General features: G+C 46.4%; 1 protein-coding gene across 13 annotated transcripts in view; it reads right to left on the bottom strand.

Annotated features, from left to right (window-relative positions):
- Nucleotides 1-22,281, bottom strand: part of arhgef25a (Rho guanine nucleotide exchange factor (GEF) 25a) — a 37,818-nt gene that overhangs the window by 9,088 nt on the left and 6,449 nt on the right. For 7 of the 13 annotated variants that reach the window (XM_078091851.1, XM_078091825.1, XM_078091858.1 and 4 more), the window contains 2 exons: nt 2,810-3,111; nt 2,264-2,374 (listed from right to left, as the gene is read on the bottom strand). In XM_078091851.1, coding sequence (XP_077947977.1) covers nt 2,264-2,374; nt 2,810-3,111 — 413 coding nt within the window. Of the gene's footprint in view, nt 1-2,263; nt 2,375-2,809; nt 3,112-9,499; nt 10,147-15,703; nt 15,793-16,335; nt 16,908-22,281 lie in introns of those variants that run through there. The other 6 variants (XM_040192910.2, XM_078091843.1, XM_040192911.2 and 3 more) reach the window with 4 other exon arrangements.

Raw genomic sequence — 22,281 nt, 5'->3', positions numbered from 1 at the left:
TATATTTCTGACTTACGTGTGGATTATTACATTATTTTGTATTTTGCCACCGGAGGAGGATTTAAAACAACATGTAAAGTTGTCAGATCTTTGTTTGTATTTTCTGCATCTACTAGAGACAATAGAAAGGCACGCAGAATAAACATACGATTCTTCTGATCGAATTGATTGTGTTCATGTGTTGTATACATGACCTTCTATTCATGCTTCTTCCTGCAATTGATATAGTTTCCTGTGGGGGTCCCGGTGCAAATATAGAGTCATGCACATGGGAACAAAGCCTGCAAAGACTAAAATCCTCATTTCTTCAATAGATACTCCAGACCAACATGTTTGTGTGACCTACATCTCTTGCACAATAAGCACACTTCTGCCATATATGGCCGTACAATGATTCCCAGGCGTCCCTCTGTCAAAGTGTGTGCTTACAAAAGTCCTCTCCTCTATTTTTAGCCGTGCTGCTCAGCGCTTTCTTTTTAGGCTCGTCACTCTCTACTGACTGTGTAAACTTATAGGAGCAACCGTCTGTCCTCACCTAAATCCGCATGTCCAATTGTCTCGGCCAAGCAGAACCTGCCCACCTTAAACACACACGCAGACCTGCAGCTAATCCCCTGGCAGGCGGCTATTGATCAGATAGATAGACATATAAGCAAGTGGAAAAAAACTATGGAACTTTCTCCGTTTCCCCTCTGGCCTAGTTCAATTTGTTCACCTGTCAAACCAGCTGGTGTCTACAACTCGTGAGCTCTCTGTTCTGTCAAAGTGATGTGTGACAGAGGGGAAGAGATGAAAGACGCTAGCAGAGCTAAGGAGAGAGGCAGCGGCGTGGGGAGAGACAGGCAGGCTCCATAAAGGCCCTCGCTGCCCCGCGAGCACTGTTCCGGCCCGGCTGACAGGTCTCCCTGGCTCCCTAATCACCTCCAGATGCGCTGCGCCAAGTCCCAAAGGAAAGAATTAGACGCTGTATCCCTGTGATACAAGTCTGTCTTTGTGCTTGAGCTACTGCAACAGCCAAAATTCCCCCATGGGAGATCGATAAAGGAAGAACAGGGTTACATTTTTTGTTGTGTGGGTTCCGGTTTAAAACATCTTAAACCTCAAGGTATATGTAAGACATCATACCCATAAAAAAATTGCTGATGCTTGAAACACTTTGCATCGTTGTTGACTGAGGATTGGGCTTTGAAGACATCTCACTGTCCTTCTAGACGAGCCATTTAAGAACAATTGTTCTGGGCAATTCTGGTGGCCTTTTTGGACACTTTTTGTTTAACTGCTGACAACAAAACATTTAATCAAAAACAATGTTCTACAGTTGACGCGAGATTAGAGACGAGTGGAGTGGAGTGGAGAAGAGAAGAGAACGACGATGCATAAAACACGGGACATGAGGCGACAGGAGGTGAAGACAGTAACCACATCTCAGAGATAACTGCCCTATAAAATGTCATCTCTCTCTCTCTCTCTCTCTCTCTCTCTCTCTGAGCACCTAGCGGTAACCTCATGTCCCTGATGTAACCACATCAATGCCTTTCAATGTGTTGTTCTGAATGAAACTAGGCTTTTAATGGTTTGGTGTTGATTCACCCACAAGCGTCACTGCACAGCGCACAAATAGCCGGGTGTCATTATTGTTTAACTGTATATTATTAAGGGTTCCGGCTCTAGTGATTCCTGCTATATTACTGCTGCTCCAGTGAATCTTAGTTTCCGCCGTGCGTCCAACTCCTCGACTTGAGACGAGCAACTGACTCCAAGTGAGTGTTGATAGAGAACTGCGGGCAAATGTGCACTCACAGCGCTCTTTGTCGGCTACGCAGAAGCGGGCCGTCATCTTTGATCACATCTGCTGATTTGTGCTATATGCCATTTATCTCCAGGCGTGTTCTTTTGTAACATAGTGTGAGTCATGCGTTACACTGGTCGCATGCAAACTTTGCCCTCTGGTACATCAACATAGTCTGTGAGCCCCCCTCAGCAGAGTTAGTCATTTCCAGAACTGTCGGGGAGGCAATGGTGACAAGCAGGCATAATGTCACCTCCCCGCCAGGCTGGGACCTCACTAGGAACATTACTGCTGTTGTCTTCACTAAATTGTCAGCTAAAAATGAATTGAAACGTTTTTTATTCCACAAAGCACAATCGAGTATTCGGGTTATCCTTTCAAAATGACTATTTGCATTAAAGCCAGTAACATCGGCTCTGCTAGGTGTTATATATAATATTGTGACACATTCGCCAGGTTTAGGTGGTGACAGACCTGAGTGTTCGGCAGTGACGTGCAGCCAATCAGCGAGTCAGTTATGCAGCCGGGGGACTGCAGTGTAGCCGGGGACAGGTCTTCTGGGCTCGCCAGGCCATCTTTCCACTCCTGGAACACACACACAGACATGCACACTGTCAGAATAACACAGAATCAGCATGATGCAAACTGTCCGTGAGCGCAGGAATTATAGTACATGGCGCCGGGACTTTCTGAGGGCTTCTGTTTATGTAACGCCATCACACTTAGTCCCTCGTGCATCAGCTCTACATCTCCACTAACAGTCCCCAGCTACCTGGTGTAAACACGACACTGTCAAGATGTTGCCTTTAGCTTGTATTTATACAAGACCAAGACTTTGCATGTCTATTTCACAGGCGTTGTGATAAGACGATAATTGGAGTTTACTTATGGGAGGTTCATCACAAACACGCAAAAGACAACTTGAAGCACAAAACCAGCACGCAAGACCTTGTTTGACTAGTTCATGTGACCAAGAAAAAAGAAAAGGATGCATCCTTGTTACAACATTTCACTACTCACTAGTTCTCTATGGGTGACAGGCAGGATGATGAAGGTCTCATCAAGTCTCGGGGGGCTGCCCAGGTCCTGGCTGTGGCTGTGCGGCGGAGGAGGCGGAGGCTTTCCTTCCAGTTTGCGGACCTCGCGCTCCCCTTTGGCCCCCACGCTGAGTTTGCGGACGGGGTTGGTGAGCCACTTCTTCAGCGTGCTCACGGAGCGCCTGGAGCCCGGGGAGCTCGGAGCCGAGCTGCCCGATGCCTGCGGGGGGAGCGACGCCACGGAGGTGGAGATGCTGCCCTCACTGCCTGCTGCTGAGTATGAGTCTGGAGACGAGAGTCGGGGAGAGAAAGAGAGCAGGAGGTTGTTGGTAAAACAATGAGCGTCTGAAAAGCGGGAAAGAGAACCGATGTGCAGTAGAAGAATTTATTGATTCAAAGTGCAGAAGTACTGACTCTCTCCGTTCAGACCTCATCAGTCAACGAATCAATTAATATACGTGCAAAAAATGCATTTCGTTTTAGGCAATAGAACTATTGGCTGACTATTAAATGCAAACAGCTGCGCTGCTCAGTGAGAGGAGACGGGACACGGGAGGGAAAAAGATACGGGAGAGCATATAAAAATAGCCTTTCTCTTCAAACGCAGATGTGCAGCTGTGAGCAGCAACAAAAAATATGCACTGTTATGTCACGCACGATGTTCAAGCTGTGCATCCAATCACATGACCAACACACATTCTGATGCAAGGCAGACGGATGAGGTCAGAACAGTTGTAGCGAAAAAGGCCGGCAGGCCGGCTGCTACGGAGGGGTGTCAGGAGGACATGGGAAGTGAGCTGCGGGGCAAGCTGGGACCGGACATCCTCTTCAACCCTTTGGAAGACCCTCGCTTGGGAGAGTTAGTGTTTTTCGGTCCCGTCCCCCATTCCCATCCTGCCTCATCCACCCGACCCCCATCGAGATCGCTTCAACTAAGCTGTGCGTTTTCCTCTAACTGAATTGCTTTTAGTTTTCAAGAAATTTGCACTCTTCCAGGAGTCTGTGTTGAGTTAACACACGTGTCTCGCATTTGTCCGTTAGAACAAAACACTGACCTCATTCCAGTGTTCCTTGTGTGAGCCGCAGAAGAACATCGCGTCACAGAAAACTCAGTAAGTAAGCAGTAAGACTCAAAGCAAGACTGCAGGAGCAACATTGACTTCAAAGGCAGTAGTAGCCACTGTAATCTCCAATGAAAAGGAGCTGTGTCAAATATTTCCCCAAGTCTCCAGTGCACGAACCTCAGCCAAATGTTTGAGACAACCTCAGACCAAAACAACTCGTGCTCATGAAAAGACAATGGCATTCCGCACATATTTAGCTAAATTGTATCTGTATCCAGCAAAAAAACAACTTACATTTGTCTGTTCTCTTTCTCAACATACATTTCACTGGGATTGTGTCACACAAACACACAGCATTTCGTGTGTGTGTTTGTCTGATCCCAGGGTGGCCAATTTCCCTTTCCTTGACCAACCCCAACCGCATGTCGGCCGGAGGGAGTGAGGGGAGATTTGAGTCTGGCAGAACGAAGAGAGGGATTGAAAGAAGGGAGACGACTGGGACAACTAAACGCTGCAGACATCCACATTATAAAGATCAGCAGTCTGACGTCCGGCCTCTGCCTGTGGAGAAGTGTCTTCCCGACGCCGGATAAGGTTCAAAGCTCAGGGATTGTGTTTTCGAGTGGACTGTCGTAATTACGTGAGTTTGGAAACAATAATGTCAACATCCATGTCGGCTAGTTGTTTGGGTCTTAGCAGTTCACAACATGTCCTTCCCTGATTCCTCACATGACCGTTTCCTTAGAAGAAAAGAACAGCCAGGTTTCCCGCTTTGTTGTCTACAGCAGCAGTTGTTGTGGATTTTATAACGCTACTGGCTGCCTAATAATGCTGGCGTGCCGGAGTCCCAGGCTGAGCGCTGCAGGGGCCGGAGGATACGCACACATACATGTCGTGTTGTGTAATCAGAACTCTGCTTAAAACAACCGAGAGAATGTGGAATGTGGAGCGATTCGCATGTTGGCCCCAACCTGGGCTCCTCCGACCTCTAACAAAGAACAGGCCCTGAGGTTTGTGTTTTCCACTGTTGTTTCATGCTCGGGTTCAGTCAGGCAGGGTTTAAGGGGGTCACAGTGCAGACACACAGCCGCAACAGCACAGTTTCTAACCAGCGCCAGACATCTGCTGAGATAGCTTATCACAACAACAACAACAAAAAAAAAAAAAGGAGCGACACCCTCTCCGAGCCTGGAAGCAATTAAAAGTGAGTGTAGACGGCAGTGCAGCTGCATGATTTGTGGCTTGATGTCAGAATGACACAGTGGCCCTGTCAAATGTACAGATTTACACCGAGCCGAGTGTACATAATTTACCGGTTTTATAATGAAGATCATTACATGGGAAAAATCCGTCACCATGGCAACGCTGCAGCGCCCCCCACCCTACCTGCCACTGATGGCTGTGCATATTGGGTTGGTTTCCCTGTTGACCCTGGGGAGCTTAATCTCTGTGTGAAACCGTAGGCCACTACAGGGACATCATTAACAGCTTCTTATTTCCACAGAAACTGCAAAACGCAAAGGGAGATGATGAGCGAGATGCCTCCGCTCTCTCCCCCACACGTTGCAAGATGAGGAGTTGACGCCATTATACACCTACGCAGAGGAAATTGGGGAAAAAAAAGATGTAAGATAAGTCCTTCCCACTCTCGCCCAGTGACATGCTAAGAAAAGATTACCCGGGCTGATTTCGTTAATGCAACTGGACCGATGTTTATGTGTTGGCAATGATTGACGGGTGAAGGCGCAGGGTCGCTGGGCGGCATCGAGCCGACCCGATCCGTTGTGATCACTTGATGCTGAGCTTTCACCAGCCGCCCAGTCACAGTGCGAGAGGCTGAACGCGGCCCGGGAGGGAGGCTCGCCCCAAAGCTGCTTTATCACTTTAGAGGTGGGTGGGTGTCTGCTGTCGAGTAGCTGCAGACTCCGTTCTGACGCTGTAGTGCAAGTTTCACTCACTGACTGAGAGGACAACTTCAAGAATACAATTTAGGAAGTCATGCTTTTTTTTATCAATGGTTTGCATTATCGATTAATTTGCAGGTTGTTGTCTCGATTAAGGAATAAGTCTTTTGTATTTAAACTACCCTCAAATTACATCAAATTGGAAATGAGCCCAGCTTTGAATAAAACCATTAATTCATTATCCAAGTATCTTTCCGATCGCTTTCCGATCACTTTCCGATCATTGCTCACATCAGTTAACTCTGTTTTTTATCAGTTTTCAATATGTTTTTTCATGGATTCATAGTTGCATAGTTTCAATTTAGAATAATTCTCACTTTTTATGTGTGTGTCTGTGGGGGGGGGGCTTTAGATGGAGCATTCTCATGAGGTTCAATGGTTTGGTTTTGATAAAAGGTACATTTTCCGAGCGATTTTATTTTTGAAACAAGGGCAAAGAAACCTGGGCAGATGGTGCGGATAGATGTGCTTTCAGCGTCGGTCCCCCAGTTTGGTCCAACTTCCCTTTATCGATCCGTTGATAAGTGAGTGCTGCTGAGCCAACAAATCAGGCTAAGAGCGTCGGCTGTAATGGAGCAAACTTGTTCACAGCTGCCCCACTCTAAGCCCTCCGTCAACCCTGCAGCCTCTTGGGACAGTACGGGCAAATTAGGCATCACTGGACTCCACCAATACAGACATGCAGGTGCCCGCACAAAAAAAATGGCACACACACATTTTCTCCAAAGGTAGCTGTCCACATGGGTGGCTGCGGTCTGTTCATTTGTAATGTGAGCTTCCAGTGCCATCTATACGTCAGCGTGAAGAAAACAAAGTAAATAGGAGGCTGCTGGACACTATGGCGTCAAACATGTTAAACATGTCCAGCCTCAAAGATCACAAGGGTTATGAGAGGGCAGAGGTCAACACAAATCGACACACAGCCACCAGACACCCGGCCCGAGTCATCGCCGACAACTCAACAGAACACTGTGCTTATCGTCTTTATTCTCCTTCAGCCATTCAGTGCCTTCTCCACCTCGTGCACTTCAGCCCAGGCTCTACATTTCAGCAACTCAAGAGGAAATGGACACACTTCCCATCAACCAGCAGACCTGGCTGCACCCATGCACTCAGATGTGCAGACTGATAGATTTGTGAGACAATAAAGGGCACTTAGTACCAGATGCACATGACCGGAAACCCTTGGTCCTCCGTTGAACTTTTGCAGGAACAACAAAACAATTAAAATTTGTGCTTTTCAGCACAAATTCTTCGCAAAGAAAAGGGATTTTTTTTCTCCCTTTTTCTAACCCCTGACTTTTTGACTCCTATTTTTGTCTCCTTTTTCCCCCCACCATTACTTCTGATCCTGTTGGCCACAAGCTGCTTCACGTGTCCTTTGTCTGTGCTGCTTCTGATTAATAAATCCTGGCACTCTGCTCTTCCCTCTTCATCCAGTCCTCCCTCATCCCTTCATCCTCCTGACTCCTTCCCCTTTACAACGCGCTGCCACCTCTTCTCCCCCACGACCCGCTCTTCCCCCTCTGCACTGCAGGCCTTTTTCTTTTTCAACTTGTGTCCCAGGATCAGGGATCAGGACACGCGGCTCCTCTGACGCGGGGGCCCCGCTCTGCCCCCCGAAGCTGAGACCAGCACAAACCTCCTACACGCGAAACCCGCTGGCAGATAAGACAGCGAGACGGGAGTGAAGGAAGGAAAGAGTACTTACAAGATCCCCCTTCTCTTCTCTAGTGGGGATTATGCACGGTTTGACTCAAGCTACTAAACCTTCAACATTAGACCCCCCTCCCCCCCAAATTATCAGGCTGCTTCATCTTTCCGGTGAATATTAACAAATATGTAGATGAGCAGCAGAAAAGAGGGAGACGGAGGCGAGGTGGGCCGATGTGGAGAGCACGGAGACTATTCATGATTTAGGCGAGCAGCAAATTAGCCTTAAGCACATTTGTCAAATACAAGCCACCACTTTGTGTAAGACGCCGAACGAGAGCAGCCGGGGCCTTTCAAATGCACTTTAAAGCACGTGAGCAATCTAGAAACATGGAGCCGTGTGCAGAAGTATACAACCATTGTCCTGCCGTGGAGAAACACGTTGATGTCAGACAGACAAGAGAACAGAGATTTCCTGTCCTCCTACTGACCTAGTTTGTGCAGACACGCACGCTGCTGTGATTCCAGCAGCACAGAAGACAATACGCAGCGGACGGTCCACAGACACACAAAACAAGCCGCCGGGGGGTCAGTCCTTTGTGGCGTATTCTTTCATTCCAGCAAGGCATCGTATCAATAGAGCTGCCAAGTGTTATTCCTGTTGTCTACGGGACGTCGTGAACGAGGGATGGAGACACGGGGTCCTCGGCTGGGACACGCCACAGCTGCTGCTTCCATCTCAGCCGCGGCCGTCTCTCTCCGAACACAGTTGTTTTTCACTCTGCTCTTGCTGCAGCCGCCTCGTGGCAGTCGGAAACTGGAACAACTTTGTGTTCGCTTGCCCTGAAAACTCCAGACATTCCTCCAGAGCCATTCGGAGAGAGAGAGAGAGAGAGAGAGAGAGAGAGAGAGACTGGCCAAGTTCCTCGCAGCGTCTGACTTTATTCCTCTTGATGTCAGTTGTAGAGTTGGTTCTCAAGGTTTCAGTGTCGTCGATTTTCCCTCTCAATACACAAGGAGAGAATAAGGACGCAAATAGGGATTCATGCATTTCGTTATTGAAACGATAAAGAACTGTCAAAACCAAAGCGGCTAAGACTTTTATTCCCTTGGATCAAGCACTAAGAACACCAATGTGCCTTTCATTAGACGCACCCTTCACGGCAGATGTCCCCTGTTCCACCTCCCCAGATTGTAAAGCAAAATATATGTCTACTTTCTGTAGCCCGATCCGGGATGATTTCAAATGTTGAAAATCTCCCTTCATGTGAAAACAGTAATTTGGACCTAAAGAATGGAATGTCAAAGTACAAGTATATTAAAGTGCATTCAGTGGCATTTTAATTTGAAGATCAGGTCACTTCGGTGGTGATTACATGATCCAATTTTTGATGGCAGTTATCTTCTTCAACCTCCAGAGCTGCAGAGGACATAATACCGCTGCTTTCACCGTCCCCCTGTAGGCATCTGCACCTACTGACAAAAACCTTCCACGCTGTGTTTCAAATACATATGAAAACAATCTAAATATATCATTATTCAACCAAGAGTCACACAATCGATCCACAATTAAAGGAAAATAATGAGTTGATAATACAAAATGTCCATCTAACACCAAGTAATAGAGTGCAATAATCGCCGATAGATACCTACATCAAATATAAGCAGTTTAGTCCTATATTTCATGTTGCTCCCCACTGCTAATTATTGAATCACATACGTCCTTTCCAAGGTAAATCACTCTTTTGTTCCAATCCCATTTTCTTTTTCTTTTTATAAGACAAAGACAACGTAAATCAAACATTCATTTAAGTGCAAACAAACTTCTAAAATACCATCAACCATCATGTGAGATTTTGTGAGCGTTCTTCAGCCACAGTTGTCTGGAGTAACTAGTCCGGTTGGTTGTAAAAGCGTGTGTTGTTTAAATAAACACAACTACCGACCAACACACAGTTCTACAAAAACTTGTTTTGTAAGAGAGAAACTCACCCTTTTTTGCAGCAATCTTATTGATGGCAGAATCGATCTTCCAACGAGATGTAGGTATCTGTTGCATCGACATGTTGCATTAATCTGCCAACCCTCAGTGGATCCTTCGCTTACACGAGTACATTAAGAGAGCGGCCGGTTGGGCACGCTCACATGCACTAAAAGCATGTGTGGCCCGCCCAACTTTGTTAACAAAGCAAAGAGAAGCTCTGATTACAGCCGGCAGAGGCTGAGCCTTTTCTCCACGCCACTGTCTCTTCCCACTGCACATAGTTGTTCTGCTCTAAACAATATTCGGGGCATTGATATGGCATCAGTGGTTCCCAAAGATTGGGTCAAATAATGTTTTCTTTTTATTTAGCGTTTATATCTGCAGTACAGCTTCCAGACATTATTTGACCCCCCCCGACCACATAATTTAGAGATAAGGTCTATTTTGAACTAGGTTGCAGTCAATATTTTTCACAAACATTGCAATAGATGAATAAAAGCACTCATTGTGCAGAATGGCTCATTAGAATCATTGATGCATTAATGTGTACATCATTAAAATGTTGCAGCTTGTGAAGGTGGAGCTTAAATATCACAGCGCTAGTGTGACCTTGCAGTGTCTCTGCTTTAGTGTGGGTTTGCACCTGTGTGTGTGTATGTGTGTGTGTGTGTGTGTGTGTGTGTGTGTGTGTGTGTGTGTGTGTGTGTGTGTGTGTGTGTGTGTGACAATCATAGTGATGATCTACACTACCATTTCAGCCTCTTTAGAAGCAGTGCACACCCACTGGGTACTGCTCATCATTACTATGATTATTTGGGCACACGCGTACACTCCAGAAGAGGGGAAAGGGAGAGAACAGCTCACACTTCTGTTTAGGGGTAAACAAGGCTGCCATTAAGTCCGAGTGGGCTGTGAACACAAAGCCAATTGCAAGCGACTTTTGCTCCATACGGCAGCTGTGACAGTCAGGGTGCCTGCGAGGAGAGCTGGAGGTCCAATTGGGCGGGGTCTGCTGGCACGCCGGCCCGCCTCACGGCTCGTTGTTTTTCACGCTGAATGTATTTCAAGGTCACTTCTGCCTTTCACACGCGAACTGCGAATAGTGAAAACAGTGGATACCTAAGAGAGTGAATTGAGGGTAGTTCGAACCTTCGGAGGTGAACCTTGTGAATACGGCCTCACACAGAACTGTGTGTTTCGGCCATACTACACATTCACGGTTTGGGTCACGTGTTGAAACCTCAGGGCAAACAAAAAGTGAAGCTGTAACGGCGATGGTACGGCTCTCCTCTTACTCCGACACGATGGGCTTTCCAGAAACACCCATTCCTGGCTCTGGACCTCTCCCCGCTCTGATCACCATGGCAACAAAGCCCAGAGGGGGGGACATCCGCACGAAAAAGATTGGCCATCATTTGTCTCAACTTACACTGGCAGGCACACACACACACACACATTAACACCTACCCAACTGTGACAAAAACACACAAATTGCAGTTATTAGAAACAGATTTTTACACCATATCTGGTATGAAACACAGACAGTCGAGGCAGTTACCTGCAGGCTGTGGTCTTAACTTTTAGGAGACCAGAACCCTTCAGTATAAGATGCAAAGGTGTCTGCTGACTAAAGAGCGTCTGTGGTAACAATCAATGGTAACTGCTGACAAAGGAAAGGAAGTCAGGGCAATTCTTGTTTGCTGACATAGTGGAGCAGGCAGAAACGAGAGGAGAGGTTTATGGAAGACTGTCGAGTAAAGCTTTCTTTGATCCTTTGCTTTCCCTAATCACTGAGTTTCCCATTTAAAAACGTCTCTTCCTTTTGGCATTCTTCCACTAGACACAGGCTACCCGCTGAAGTGAACAGACCAACAACTTTTAGCTTTTAGTCTCGATTTATCAACAAAATCTGTTTTTCTCGATTGAGTAATACTGAAGATACTTGATGGTTGGACACAAGCAACTGATTAAGCTTCGACAACTGACCTCGGGTCACGGAGAGACACGCGGGAGGATTCAAGTCACAACACAACAGCCAATGTAGAAAGTGTGGACACAACTCAAGCCCGCTTATTCAACACAACTCCACATCGCTGTCGATCAGGTTGCTTTGCATCGCTTGCTTCGCAGTGAGCGCTGTTCAGGAAGCCCCCCCCCCCCCCTCCTACCCCCCCCCTGCCCTCCTCCCCGTTGTACTAAATGTGCTTCAGAACAGCAGAGTTAACGGTGAACGAACCTCAGTGATTAAAGCAACAGTAATAACCGTTGTAAAAGCGAGTGAACAAATGTCACGACGCCCCTGAAGACCGCAGACGTATAAAGAGCCACATGGGCTGAAAGTGGCGGTGGACTCGCTTGGGGGGAAGCCAGCTTTTCTCCTCCTCTCTGTGTGTGTGTGTGTGTGGAGAATTCTTTCTAAACAAGGTATGGAATGCACTCCTGTGTTTCCTAATTTGTTCCCTCATTCTTCTCCTCTGCACGTTTACAAACAGAGCCCCAGAGGAAGAGGAGGGAAGGGAAGCGGGGGATAGACGGAGAGAAAGGGTCACGGGGGGAGACCTGGAAATATGTCGGGGCAAAGCGGAGAGGAGAGGAGACGGTGAAATGAAAAGGGGAGAAGACGTGATTAATTACTGGCTGACCGGCTGCATGCGGACCAGTCCGAGGGGGAGAGGCACAGCTGGGGGAGAGAGTCAAGGGGGAGGGGGAGGATGAGAGAAATGAAAATGCCCCAGGAATGATCCTTAATGCCTCACTAGGTGCTCACATTCCAAGCCGGCAAATCATGCGGCGGCCCAAAAGTCATTTCTTCATTCAGCTGGTACACTGGGAGCACTGGGGTTTTTTTTTTATCACTGTTTCTGTCATTTTATCTTTATCACGACTGAGTGAGAAACATCATGGAGGAGATCTGTTGCACAGGGGAGAGGAGGCGGGCGGCCCGGGTGGGTGGGAGGGAGGGCGAGGGCAGATGACGAGGGTGGGCTGGAGTGAAAAGTTTAAAAATATCTCAGACTGCCAAACACAAGGCAGGGCCGCAGCAGGCCAGCAGCATACCTTCAATTTCAGCTATTTCTGTTGCTCTTTCCATAATGTCTGAAGTCGGCCTTATAAGCGAACGACAAAAACGGAGACATAAAAGACACGCCGGTTTCTGTCATGGCAATTTTTCCCTCGCGTTTGCCGACGAGGCTGCTTTGTGTCAAGAGCACGCTGGACTTTTATCCAAATTATTCATAGGTCATAGCTCATAGATCAAACCCCTGAAAGTGAGCAGGACATTGAGCCCCAGCACCTCCAGAGGCCGTTACAGCGTCACCCACTCAGGTCTGTGGAGGAGGACGAGGGGACAAAAAAACCAAGGACCAAGTATTTTATTAGAATCCTCTCGGGAAAAGGCAGGTTTGAAATTGCAACATCACCAAGCAGCTGAAAAGTACAAAAGGTGTTCTTAACAACAAGAGCAGTTATGCAGTTTAGTAACAGAGGAATGATGTATTGTATGTTGTAGATGTTGGTTAATACGATGTATCCCGTTGCCAATGGTGCATGAAGATGTATTTCTGTCTGCATGCGTCTGTGCACTGGATGAACACATGGAATGGGAAACACTTTTTTAAGGTAGTTCCATTCAATATCCAACTCTTTTTTTGGAACATGCATAGCAGAAAATAGCATTTTCCTTCTTAACAGGAACTTAACAAGAGAAGAGAATAAAGTGATATGAGCGAAGGTGAGTGACGGAAGGAGTAATGGATATTTTGGGTCCATAAATAGACAAGTTTCTTTAGTTGCTATGCAGCAAAGTGTGTTCAACCTAAACTCCCAGACGGATGTAACTTAACTTACTGGGAAAAATGCCACAGGTCAGAGACATGTTGAGAAGAAAGACATAACTGGAGATATTTATATATGCATGAGAAAAGGATGACAGTGAAAGAAGTCTATAAGCCTGTAACCAGCTAATCAGAGCTTCTTGTGGAGCTAAACCAACATTCCCAGGGAAGCCAGACATATTTAACATACACTACATTTACAATACACTCAGTGTGTTTATGTTACAACAACATATTATTGTAACTAATTTCTTTCAATGCAGTTTTAAAATTGTTGCAAATGTTTGCCAAATCATTTTAAAAATACACATTATAAATACATGTATGTCTGATTCAGTTATATGTTTTCCTCATAAAATGTATTCTCAAAGGCATTCTGAAGAATATGCCTCCTTTAGGTCTTACCTCTGTTGATGTCAGATTTACGTAAGTGTGCATCCCTAATACCATTACGTGTGTAGGAGGCTGCGCTGCAGTAAAGATGGGATGTAGAAATGATATTGTTGGCGCTGCGGTGAAATGGCATGTTTAACATTGCGCTTTATAAATAAAAACTTAAAATAAGAATTTGAAACTTGTTCCTTGTTCCTAAAAAGGTAATACACATGTATTAAAAGCCTCAATGTATATCTCAAATATCTGATATTAAATGCTCTATTCCACCTTTCCCTCACGCAATACACACATTTCTCAAAGTTGATCACACATAAGAGCTGAAAAGAGTCTCTTTTATTACATCCATCTCTCATCTTTCCATCTTTCTGGGCTTCTCCATCCTATTGAGTACCGCTCGGATCCATAATCCCACCTCTCCTCTTCCCCCTGCACTCATGTTTATCTATTGTCATATAATCCCTGCACACATTTACGCATCACCCTGCTTAGCTAAGGACTCCGTACCGTTCTCGTGGTTTCATTAGGCATTGATTAGGAAGTGGAAAAAAAAAATATGTTGCCAAGGTAAACTTAATAAGGCCACAGAAAGGCATCGATTTGCCTGTTTTTCTGACGCACTGCAGTCCCCTTTCTGCATTCAAGTGACGGACATCATGGGCTAGTCGTTCACCTCGGCTGAAAGCAGCTGAAATAAGTTTAGTCGTTTATTCGCCGATAGCGCGTGTTGATCTGAGCGAGTGTGTGAATGGAGGCGCCTGACAGACGCACACATGGTGTGGCAAACTGGCACACTGAGCACGCAGGTGTTCTTATGCCTCAGTAGGGAATGAATCATGCAGTAAATGATCATTTCCTCTTTTCCTTCACGAAGGATGTAACTACGTCATAAACAGCTTTGTCTCGTACAATTACCTAAGACAGCCTGTCGCTGAGACGAAATCGACTAAATCAGATGTGAGTCACATTAGAAAGCCGTGTATTTTGACTGCATTTATCTCAGCTGAAAAACCTGTCCGCTATTGTTTTATTTTGAAAAAACAACTAGCGTGGATTCAAACAGAGACATTATTTAAAGCGATGACGTGCTTGACCAGCGGGGACATTGTCTCGCGACCGCCAGCGCTGAGGACCTTGGCTTGTGGGTTCAAACCTGCATTGTTCAGTGTTTTTCCTGTAAACACCACAACAGGAAATACAGGGTCCTCGATGACAGTTTAGTTTTAAACACATAAAATTAGTTTGAAAAGTCTGTGTCTCAAGTGAAAAGTCAGAGAAGAGACCCTATAGTAAAAAAGAGGAAGCACTATTAAAAAAAGTCCTGACCGGTTTCCACCCGAATGCGTGCGAATTATTGAAACTGCTTCAGTGTTGCCGAGGGCCGTGTGTGAGCTCCCAGTGGGGCCAAACCAGTGGTGGCGACATACAAACGTACTTAACACGCTCTATGAAGAGGTTTCAAAGAGCTTCACATAAAGTGGAGACTGTAGTTTTATAATGAGGTTTCTCCAGAGGGGGTCCACCTCTCATATTTCATCCGCTGCGATTGTAAAATCAGATGAAGAGGTGATTCTAAGTGTGTGTGTGTGTGTGTGTGTGCGTGTTTGTGTCTATTTGCTATAAGAGCATGGTCGAGCTGCAGTGAGGAGCTTCGGGCTATGGAAAGGGGAGAATATCCATTACATAAGAGATTAAACTGGAGGAATCTGAGGTATGTATCCTGACAACGCTGGCCAGTAGTATGAAAAGCCCCCCCAGCCCCACGTGCAGGGCCTCAGCAGGTAGATCCACTGTTCCCTTTGAAGTAGCTTAGTGAAAACACACAGCGTGGTACCGTTGCATAAACTCATATTGAGCTTTCGCTCTTACTGTTTTAACTTTGCTTCTGAGGCTCTGTGACAGGAGGCCATGAGTGTGTGAGTGTGTGTGTGTGTGCGGACAGACTTGATTTGTAACGTTTTCCTGCTCTCAGATACATGTTACCTTGGGTTGTCTTGAGTTTTGTGTGACCTTTGGCCGTGTTGCAGCAACATAATGCCGCCTGCTGCTGTTGTGATTCTTTTGGCCTGCTGCTGAGAGATAGATAAGATAGAGATATGGATTCAGGGGGCGAGATCACCGCTGGTTACTGCAGCTCCCGCTGTGGGTTTCATCCGTCCACGTGCTGCACATACCCGACTGACACACGCTCATCATAACGAGGACGGTGACTTTCCAAATCACACACTGTCTCTCTCGCTTGCTCTCTATTTTTAATGGAACAATGTATGATGCCTGTCCTCTTCTCTTATTCTCGCTGCAGGAAGGGCTTAATTTCCTCGCCTGCTCTGTATGTGACACACATCTGTTGCTTCAGCTGGAGGCGGAGAGAGCCGGCAGAAGGTTTGGAGCTTACACTTAAACCATTAGCATACGCTTGCAGGAATGGAGGGGGAGATAAGGGAGCTGTGGGTGGATGCGTAAGAAAAGGTGCAGGAAAAGAGCAGCGAGTGAATGTGCTGGTATTAAGTGCAGGAGAGTCACATTAAGCACATGATTAAGGTACAGCACAACGTCAAAAAGTGAGAATCCAAATTCGAGCCGGTGTGTTTTCATTGGTGTGTGTGACCACTGACCTCTGACTCGGGCATAGCAGCAGCCACACTTGACGAGGACTTTTCGGAACAAGTGTTGGCAGCCGCAGCCTCGGTGGTGGCGATGGTGATGGTGGCCCCCTTTCATGCTGCTGAACCATGAGCAGAGGTGGGCATGGCCCGGCACACTATCTTTCTCTCTCTCTCTCCCCCCTCCCCCCTTCTCCCTCCTGTCTCTCAAGTCTCGCTCTCGCAGCCTCACGCGTAGATGGTTGACTCCTTCGAAGTGTAAATCCACAAAGTCGTCGGTCACGCTTCCTCCTCAGTTGACCGCCGACAGACTTAAAGTCCACATCCAGACCGAGAGGAGGAGAAAGAGTCCACAAAAGCAGCAGCAGCCAAGAAGGGAATCCAAGCTCACTGGGAGGGGGGTTTCAGATGGTGATAATCAGCCAAGGAAACATTCCAGCGAGCTTATCGTTATATTGGATGTGCTGCCCTTCTCTCTGTCTCTCTTTTTTTCCCCTCTGTTTTCTTTTTGGAGCTGAGCTCTCCCCTCTGTGAACTGCCTGGTCAAATGACAGACTGGGAGACTGTTTCAGAGGGGGAGACAGAGAGAGGGAGAGAGAGAGGGAGTAAGGGGAGGGGTGAGAAGGGTGGAGTCTGCAGCTCCAGTTGCTGCTCTTCCAGGATAAGGTTCCCACTCCCCTTATTTTCTCTCTCACTGTCCTCGGTTTCTCTTCCCTGCGTGTCCACTGTCCCAACCATCCAACCCCCGAGACCAGACAGCGTGCCTCCCTCTCTGCTGGAAATAGTCACTGTGTAAGGATACATGAAGCTATTCAGGGAGCGGGGGCCATGTTGGGTTGGAGGTGTCATGTGTTTCCCAGTAATTCGGCCATAAGTGTGTTGAACAGAGATCATAGTGGGCTTTCCTCACTGGGGCGGCTTCAATATGGACTCGCATAGTGAGGGTTTCTTTTTTCTTCTTTCTTTTTGTTTCCATGGAGTCTCAAATTTCACAATGCCAGCAGGTCGTCATTCTGCGTGTGCTCGTGCGTGTGCCCTCACATGCCCTCACATGCAACATTTAACCATCATTTTGCCTGACAAATACAGTATTTTTTTACCTTTATTATTACAGTATTTTTTCATTTTTAGGCAAAATGCCGACTGTATGCTGATTTATCTTTTTTTATTAGATTAGATTATGACATTTAATGTCAAATATATATACATCTTAAAATTGTCAAATTTATGGAAATTGAATTTGAAAACCATTCGTCACTAAAACAATGGTATAGTAATATCAGTCTTTTGCATGTGAATCAAGAAACTTCTTCCTATTGATGCATAACTCTGTAAACCCTTTAGTAGGACAACGCAGGCCTGTTCAATATAGTATCTAAGGGTACACCAGTATCAAAAGAGAAGCATCTGGGAGAAGAGATCGAATGGCATGGGTGTGAGTCTGAAATCACAGGACCGTATCTGTGCGCACACAAACACACAGACACACACACACACAACCTGTCGTCTTCATAAAGCCGTGATCGTGTCGAAGCCGGAAGCTGCTGACGTTGTGTAATTCCTAACGCAGCAACATACCATTTAAATGTGTACTTTACATCCCAGCACATTCATTTCATTCAACGCTATATGATGACACACAGTCAGATGATGTTGTCAGCATAGGACACAACTCAAGACACAACTGACCGAGATGAAAAAGGTCGTCGGTGATGAAACACTGCACATTCAGAGACCCGACCAATCCATCTCCTGGGTGAGACGCATCTCCTCTTCAGCCCGAAGCTGCTGAGTTTGTGACTCAGTTTGTGAGTGATGTCATCGCACATCTGCAGCGAGCATCGCGCCACGCTTCTCACGCACAGGCTACCATCCCAAATCACCGCGCGGTTACTGCGAGAAGGCGCCCGCCCATGGCTCCCTCTTTGGCGGCACTGGCGGGAAACAAGAGCAGGCAAAGCAGCGGCTGGCACTTCACCGACACGCACGCATACGCACATGCACAGCAAGGAAGGCATCCCTGAAGTAGGCAGTGCCGTCTCTCGGGTCAGCCGGTCTCCAGGGTGACAGGGCGCTGGCCGATTGCTGCCAGGACGTTTCTGTCACCTGCCGGAGACGGAGGGAACAGAGGGGGCATGGCTGCCCTCACTCGCACAACGCTGACTGAAGCAACTGTACCATGTAGAAATAAATGTTCTCACAAGTGAGAGTGAAACCCACTTTGGATAGATGTATCATATATTCCACATATATTTCCACACGCAACACTCTGCAGTGATATTGATGGATCACAATCCCCCACTTCCTCCTGCCGGCCTCCCTCCATCACTGCCTTTCTATCGCTCATAATGGATGCTTTAAGCGACTGTGATTGCAGGGGCAATTCACCAGGGGAATATTGAACAGCACCGACTGAATGTCTGCACTTGTCTGACGCTGATACGGCTGCCCAACGCGGCCGGGGTATAGGAGCGCGGTTCAAAGCGGGTTACGAAACAATGGACCTGACAGCGGAACAGAGGGATTAAAAGAAGCAAGAGAAGGAAGCCGAGGGCGAAGCATTACAAACGGCGGGGAACGCTGCCTGCGCTTTACACAAACGCACACTACCCGGCGGAGAGATAACGAAGAACACATTGCTCTGGGGATGAATTTGATATTCATGAAGGGAAATCTTTATATGCCACAGTTTCTGCACCCAGTAGGAAGCGTTTCTACTTGTTGCATAACGTTGATTGGTGGGTTCACTCACTTGGAAGAGCCTCTACAGATCGCCAAAGGCGTGCACGTTTTGTTTCACATCTACGTTTGTAGATCAACATTTCTGCAATTAAAAAAATGTTTTAAAAAAACGGACCGTTATCAAAAATATGGGAAAAATGTTCCTCCCGTGCCTTGCACAGGGCGGAGGGGGATGTGAGGTGAGGTGTGCATCTCTCTCTCTTTACTCTCTCTGCGAACACAACACACTTTAAAGGCATGCTAAAGATAAGCTCACTGGTAGATGGATGTGCGCTTTTAAGTTGTCTTTCCGCTCAGTGTGGGAGACAGTCAGTCACATTCAGGAGGCGTGTTCAGAGAGGAATTTTGAGTAAGATGTATGAATCAGCATTGCGTAAACGAACAAGATGAATTTCTTCATGTTCTTCTGTAGGGACATTTCTGTCATACAGATGTTGCAAACACAGCACATCCCAATGTGCACAATAATGCACACAAACATGAACTGCAGAAGGGAAATACACCAATTTGATGTTGCAAAACATGTATAGTAATAACTACAGCCAGCCTCGGTTCAGCTTCTTTGCAGTCGGTCTCCCCCCCCCCTCTGACATTAGCCTCTCCCCACCCCGTCAGCCTGCTGAAATCCTGCCAAAATATGCTTCACTTAGATTTTCCTTCCTCCCTCTGCCTCGCTTTTTTCCTCCCTTAGTTCCTTGCTCGTTTTCTCCCTCCCGTCGTCTCTCTCAGTTGAGCGCCAATTAAGGCAAACTGGCATTCTGGACAAGTGTGAGGGGGGTGGGGGGGGGGGGGGGACGTTTTGGCCTTTTGGCCGAGGTCCCATCATGGAGAAGAAGTCAAAGAGTACTGCAGATGTCCTGGACTCTTCTGTGCTGCTGTTTTAATCCACTCAGACTAGACAACACGTCCGGCATCCTCCAGGGACACCGACTGGTGGCTTGCTCTGTGTTTGTGCGCCATTTGTTGACCGTTCGTACCCCTCGGTGCCTCACCAAGCAGTGAGCAGGAGCTCTGCACTACACAAAGGGGAGGCGCGCCACCCGTGGAGACTTGTTTTTCTTTAAAAAAAAATATTCACCCTACTCACGTACAGGGCAAAATTAGAAGCACAAAGACACACTTTGTACATTGACACAAACACATACTCCTTTTCCCATCCAGCTCCTTCGCTACCTGACCCAGAGTCTCCCTCCCTCTCTTTGTCCCGGTGAACCTTGCTCTAGAAGCAGCAACGCTGGCACTGACACGCCGGGACCGCTGCTCACTGTGTTCAAGGCTCAGGCCTGAGCTAAAACACCACCCAAAGGAGGAAAATGTTAATTAAACAAAAGCAAAGCGAGGGACCACACATGGAGAGACGCCGCTGCTTTTTCCATTAATAACGACTTAGACCGGAGGGTTTTCTGTCAAGGGAAAGAGATTTTCGGTTGGATAAAGATCATTAAAGATAGAGTTTCCTAAAAATGAAAATAAAGTCATAATCATGCTGTAAATCTCTTAAAAACGGGCAAACCATGAAAGTTGGGAATCAGCTTTTCTCATTCCTGTGGAGTGTGTGTGCCTTGTATGGGGCCACGTTCTGCTGGTGAGGAACCTGTGGTTCTAAGCCCTTGAAAGATGATTCAAAGGGGCTGGTGCTTGTAGTGATGAAACAGCAGTCAATCATCTCCCAAATCTGCTTTACAGCTTGTGTCACTCTCCAGTTCATCGAGACCACTCTCAAAGTGTCCTTCTAGTGCACAACAGTCAGCTGCATTCAACAAAAAGAGTTCTGCTAAGCACACACACAAAGTTATAGCACATATGTCCCTCATGTGCTGGTAGGGACCAGGAACAGAGCTAAGACAAAGTCAATATTGTTCTTGCATCTGCTTATTGTTTACAAACACAACTCCAGATGATTGTTAATGTGGCTCTGTGCGCTGGAAGTAAATAAATAGCTGTTTTTCCCCCCAAGTGGCCAAAAAGGTTGTTGCGCCTCAACAACAACAACAGTTTATAAACTTGATCAGCGTTAGTCCACAGATACGTGAGGTAGATGGACATTATTTCACAAGATTACTCAGAAACAGACCTTTAGGTCAAAGAATCAGTTCTGTTCTCTGACCAACGTTTACAGCACTGGCAGAGCTTTTTGAATATGTATGACGACAATAAGACAACAATATGACAACATGGTCATGTTGAACAACGTATGGTATCTATACGCTACAGGAGGGAAATATTTGCTATTTATGCAAGTAGGACTAATTCTATTTTCTGATTCAGATTGAATCTAGAAGTTATCAAACACAGTATATACACATGATGTGTGTAAATAAACACAATTACACCATCCACCATTGTGAGGTAATGCAATCTGTTTCTGGCTTTTACAACTCAATATGATGCAGCTTCAGGTCGATCTCTGCCCATTTAAGGTCAGACACGCAGCGTTCAGTCCCGGCGTCCTCTGGGATCAGCACGTTGGATGGCACACGCTCCCAGCCTCTCCTTATGGACAAGGGCCTGCATCTTCTACATGGTTTAAATATTATAACTCATCTACATGAATATATCAAATTACCCTCCAGCTCATAAGCATTTTTTATGGGTATTGATTTTCATCAGAAGACTACTCAACATGTTCATTTGGGATCTTTAGTATTTCCAATCCTTTAGACGTTTTGTGGTTTTATTTATTTATTTATAGACTGTGGAACAGTACGGTGTCAGTTTTCCTCATCATTTTCATATTTATTTCTGTCAAAAAACTGTTAGAACTTTTGCTATTGTAGGTATGTCTTGGGTGCAAATTAGCACAAAGTTAAATGATGTGCATAGTTTAATTGTCGCTACATGTGACCAGGGTGTGCATGCAGTTATTGATCAATTACTACACTGTTACTCTTACTGATTCAGTGCAGTTTTCTGTGGATTTGGCTTCATGTTACCCATAAAAACGTCTTAAAAGAGAGACGAATATCGTTGTAGTTTGTGGTTTAGTTTAGTTTGTAGTTTTATGGCTGCTACGTGGCTGCTACGTAGCTGCTACGTGGCTACTGGTAGTCCGAAGAAAATTTCACCACCCGGGGGGGTGGAGGAGAAAAACAAAGCTGTTCAGTAGGAGGGAAATGGGATCTGAGTTCGGGAAATACTGTCCTGTGATTCCTAGGAAGCCACAAGCAGGCATATTGTGTCTAACACATAACAGCTGGCCCTTACAGCCCCATGAAG

The sequence above is a fragment of the Gasterosteus aculeatus genome, chromosome 2, assembly GCF_964276395.1.
Source record: "Gasterosteus aculeatus chromosome 2, fGasAcu3.hap1.1, whole genome shotgun sequence".
Taxonomy (NCBI): domain Eukaryota; kingdom Metazoa; phylum Chordata; class Actinopteri; order Perciformes; family Gasterosteidae; genus Gasterosteus; species Gasterosteus aculeatus.
The sequence above is the reverse complement of the archived record's forward strand: the minus strand, read 5'-3'. Positions and strand labels throughout refer to the sequence as shown.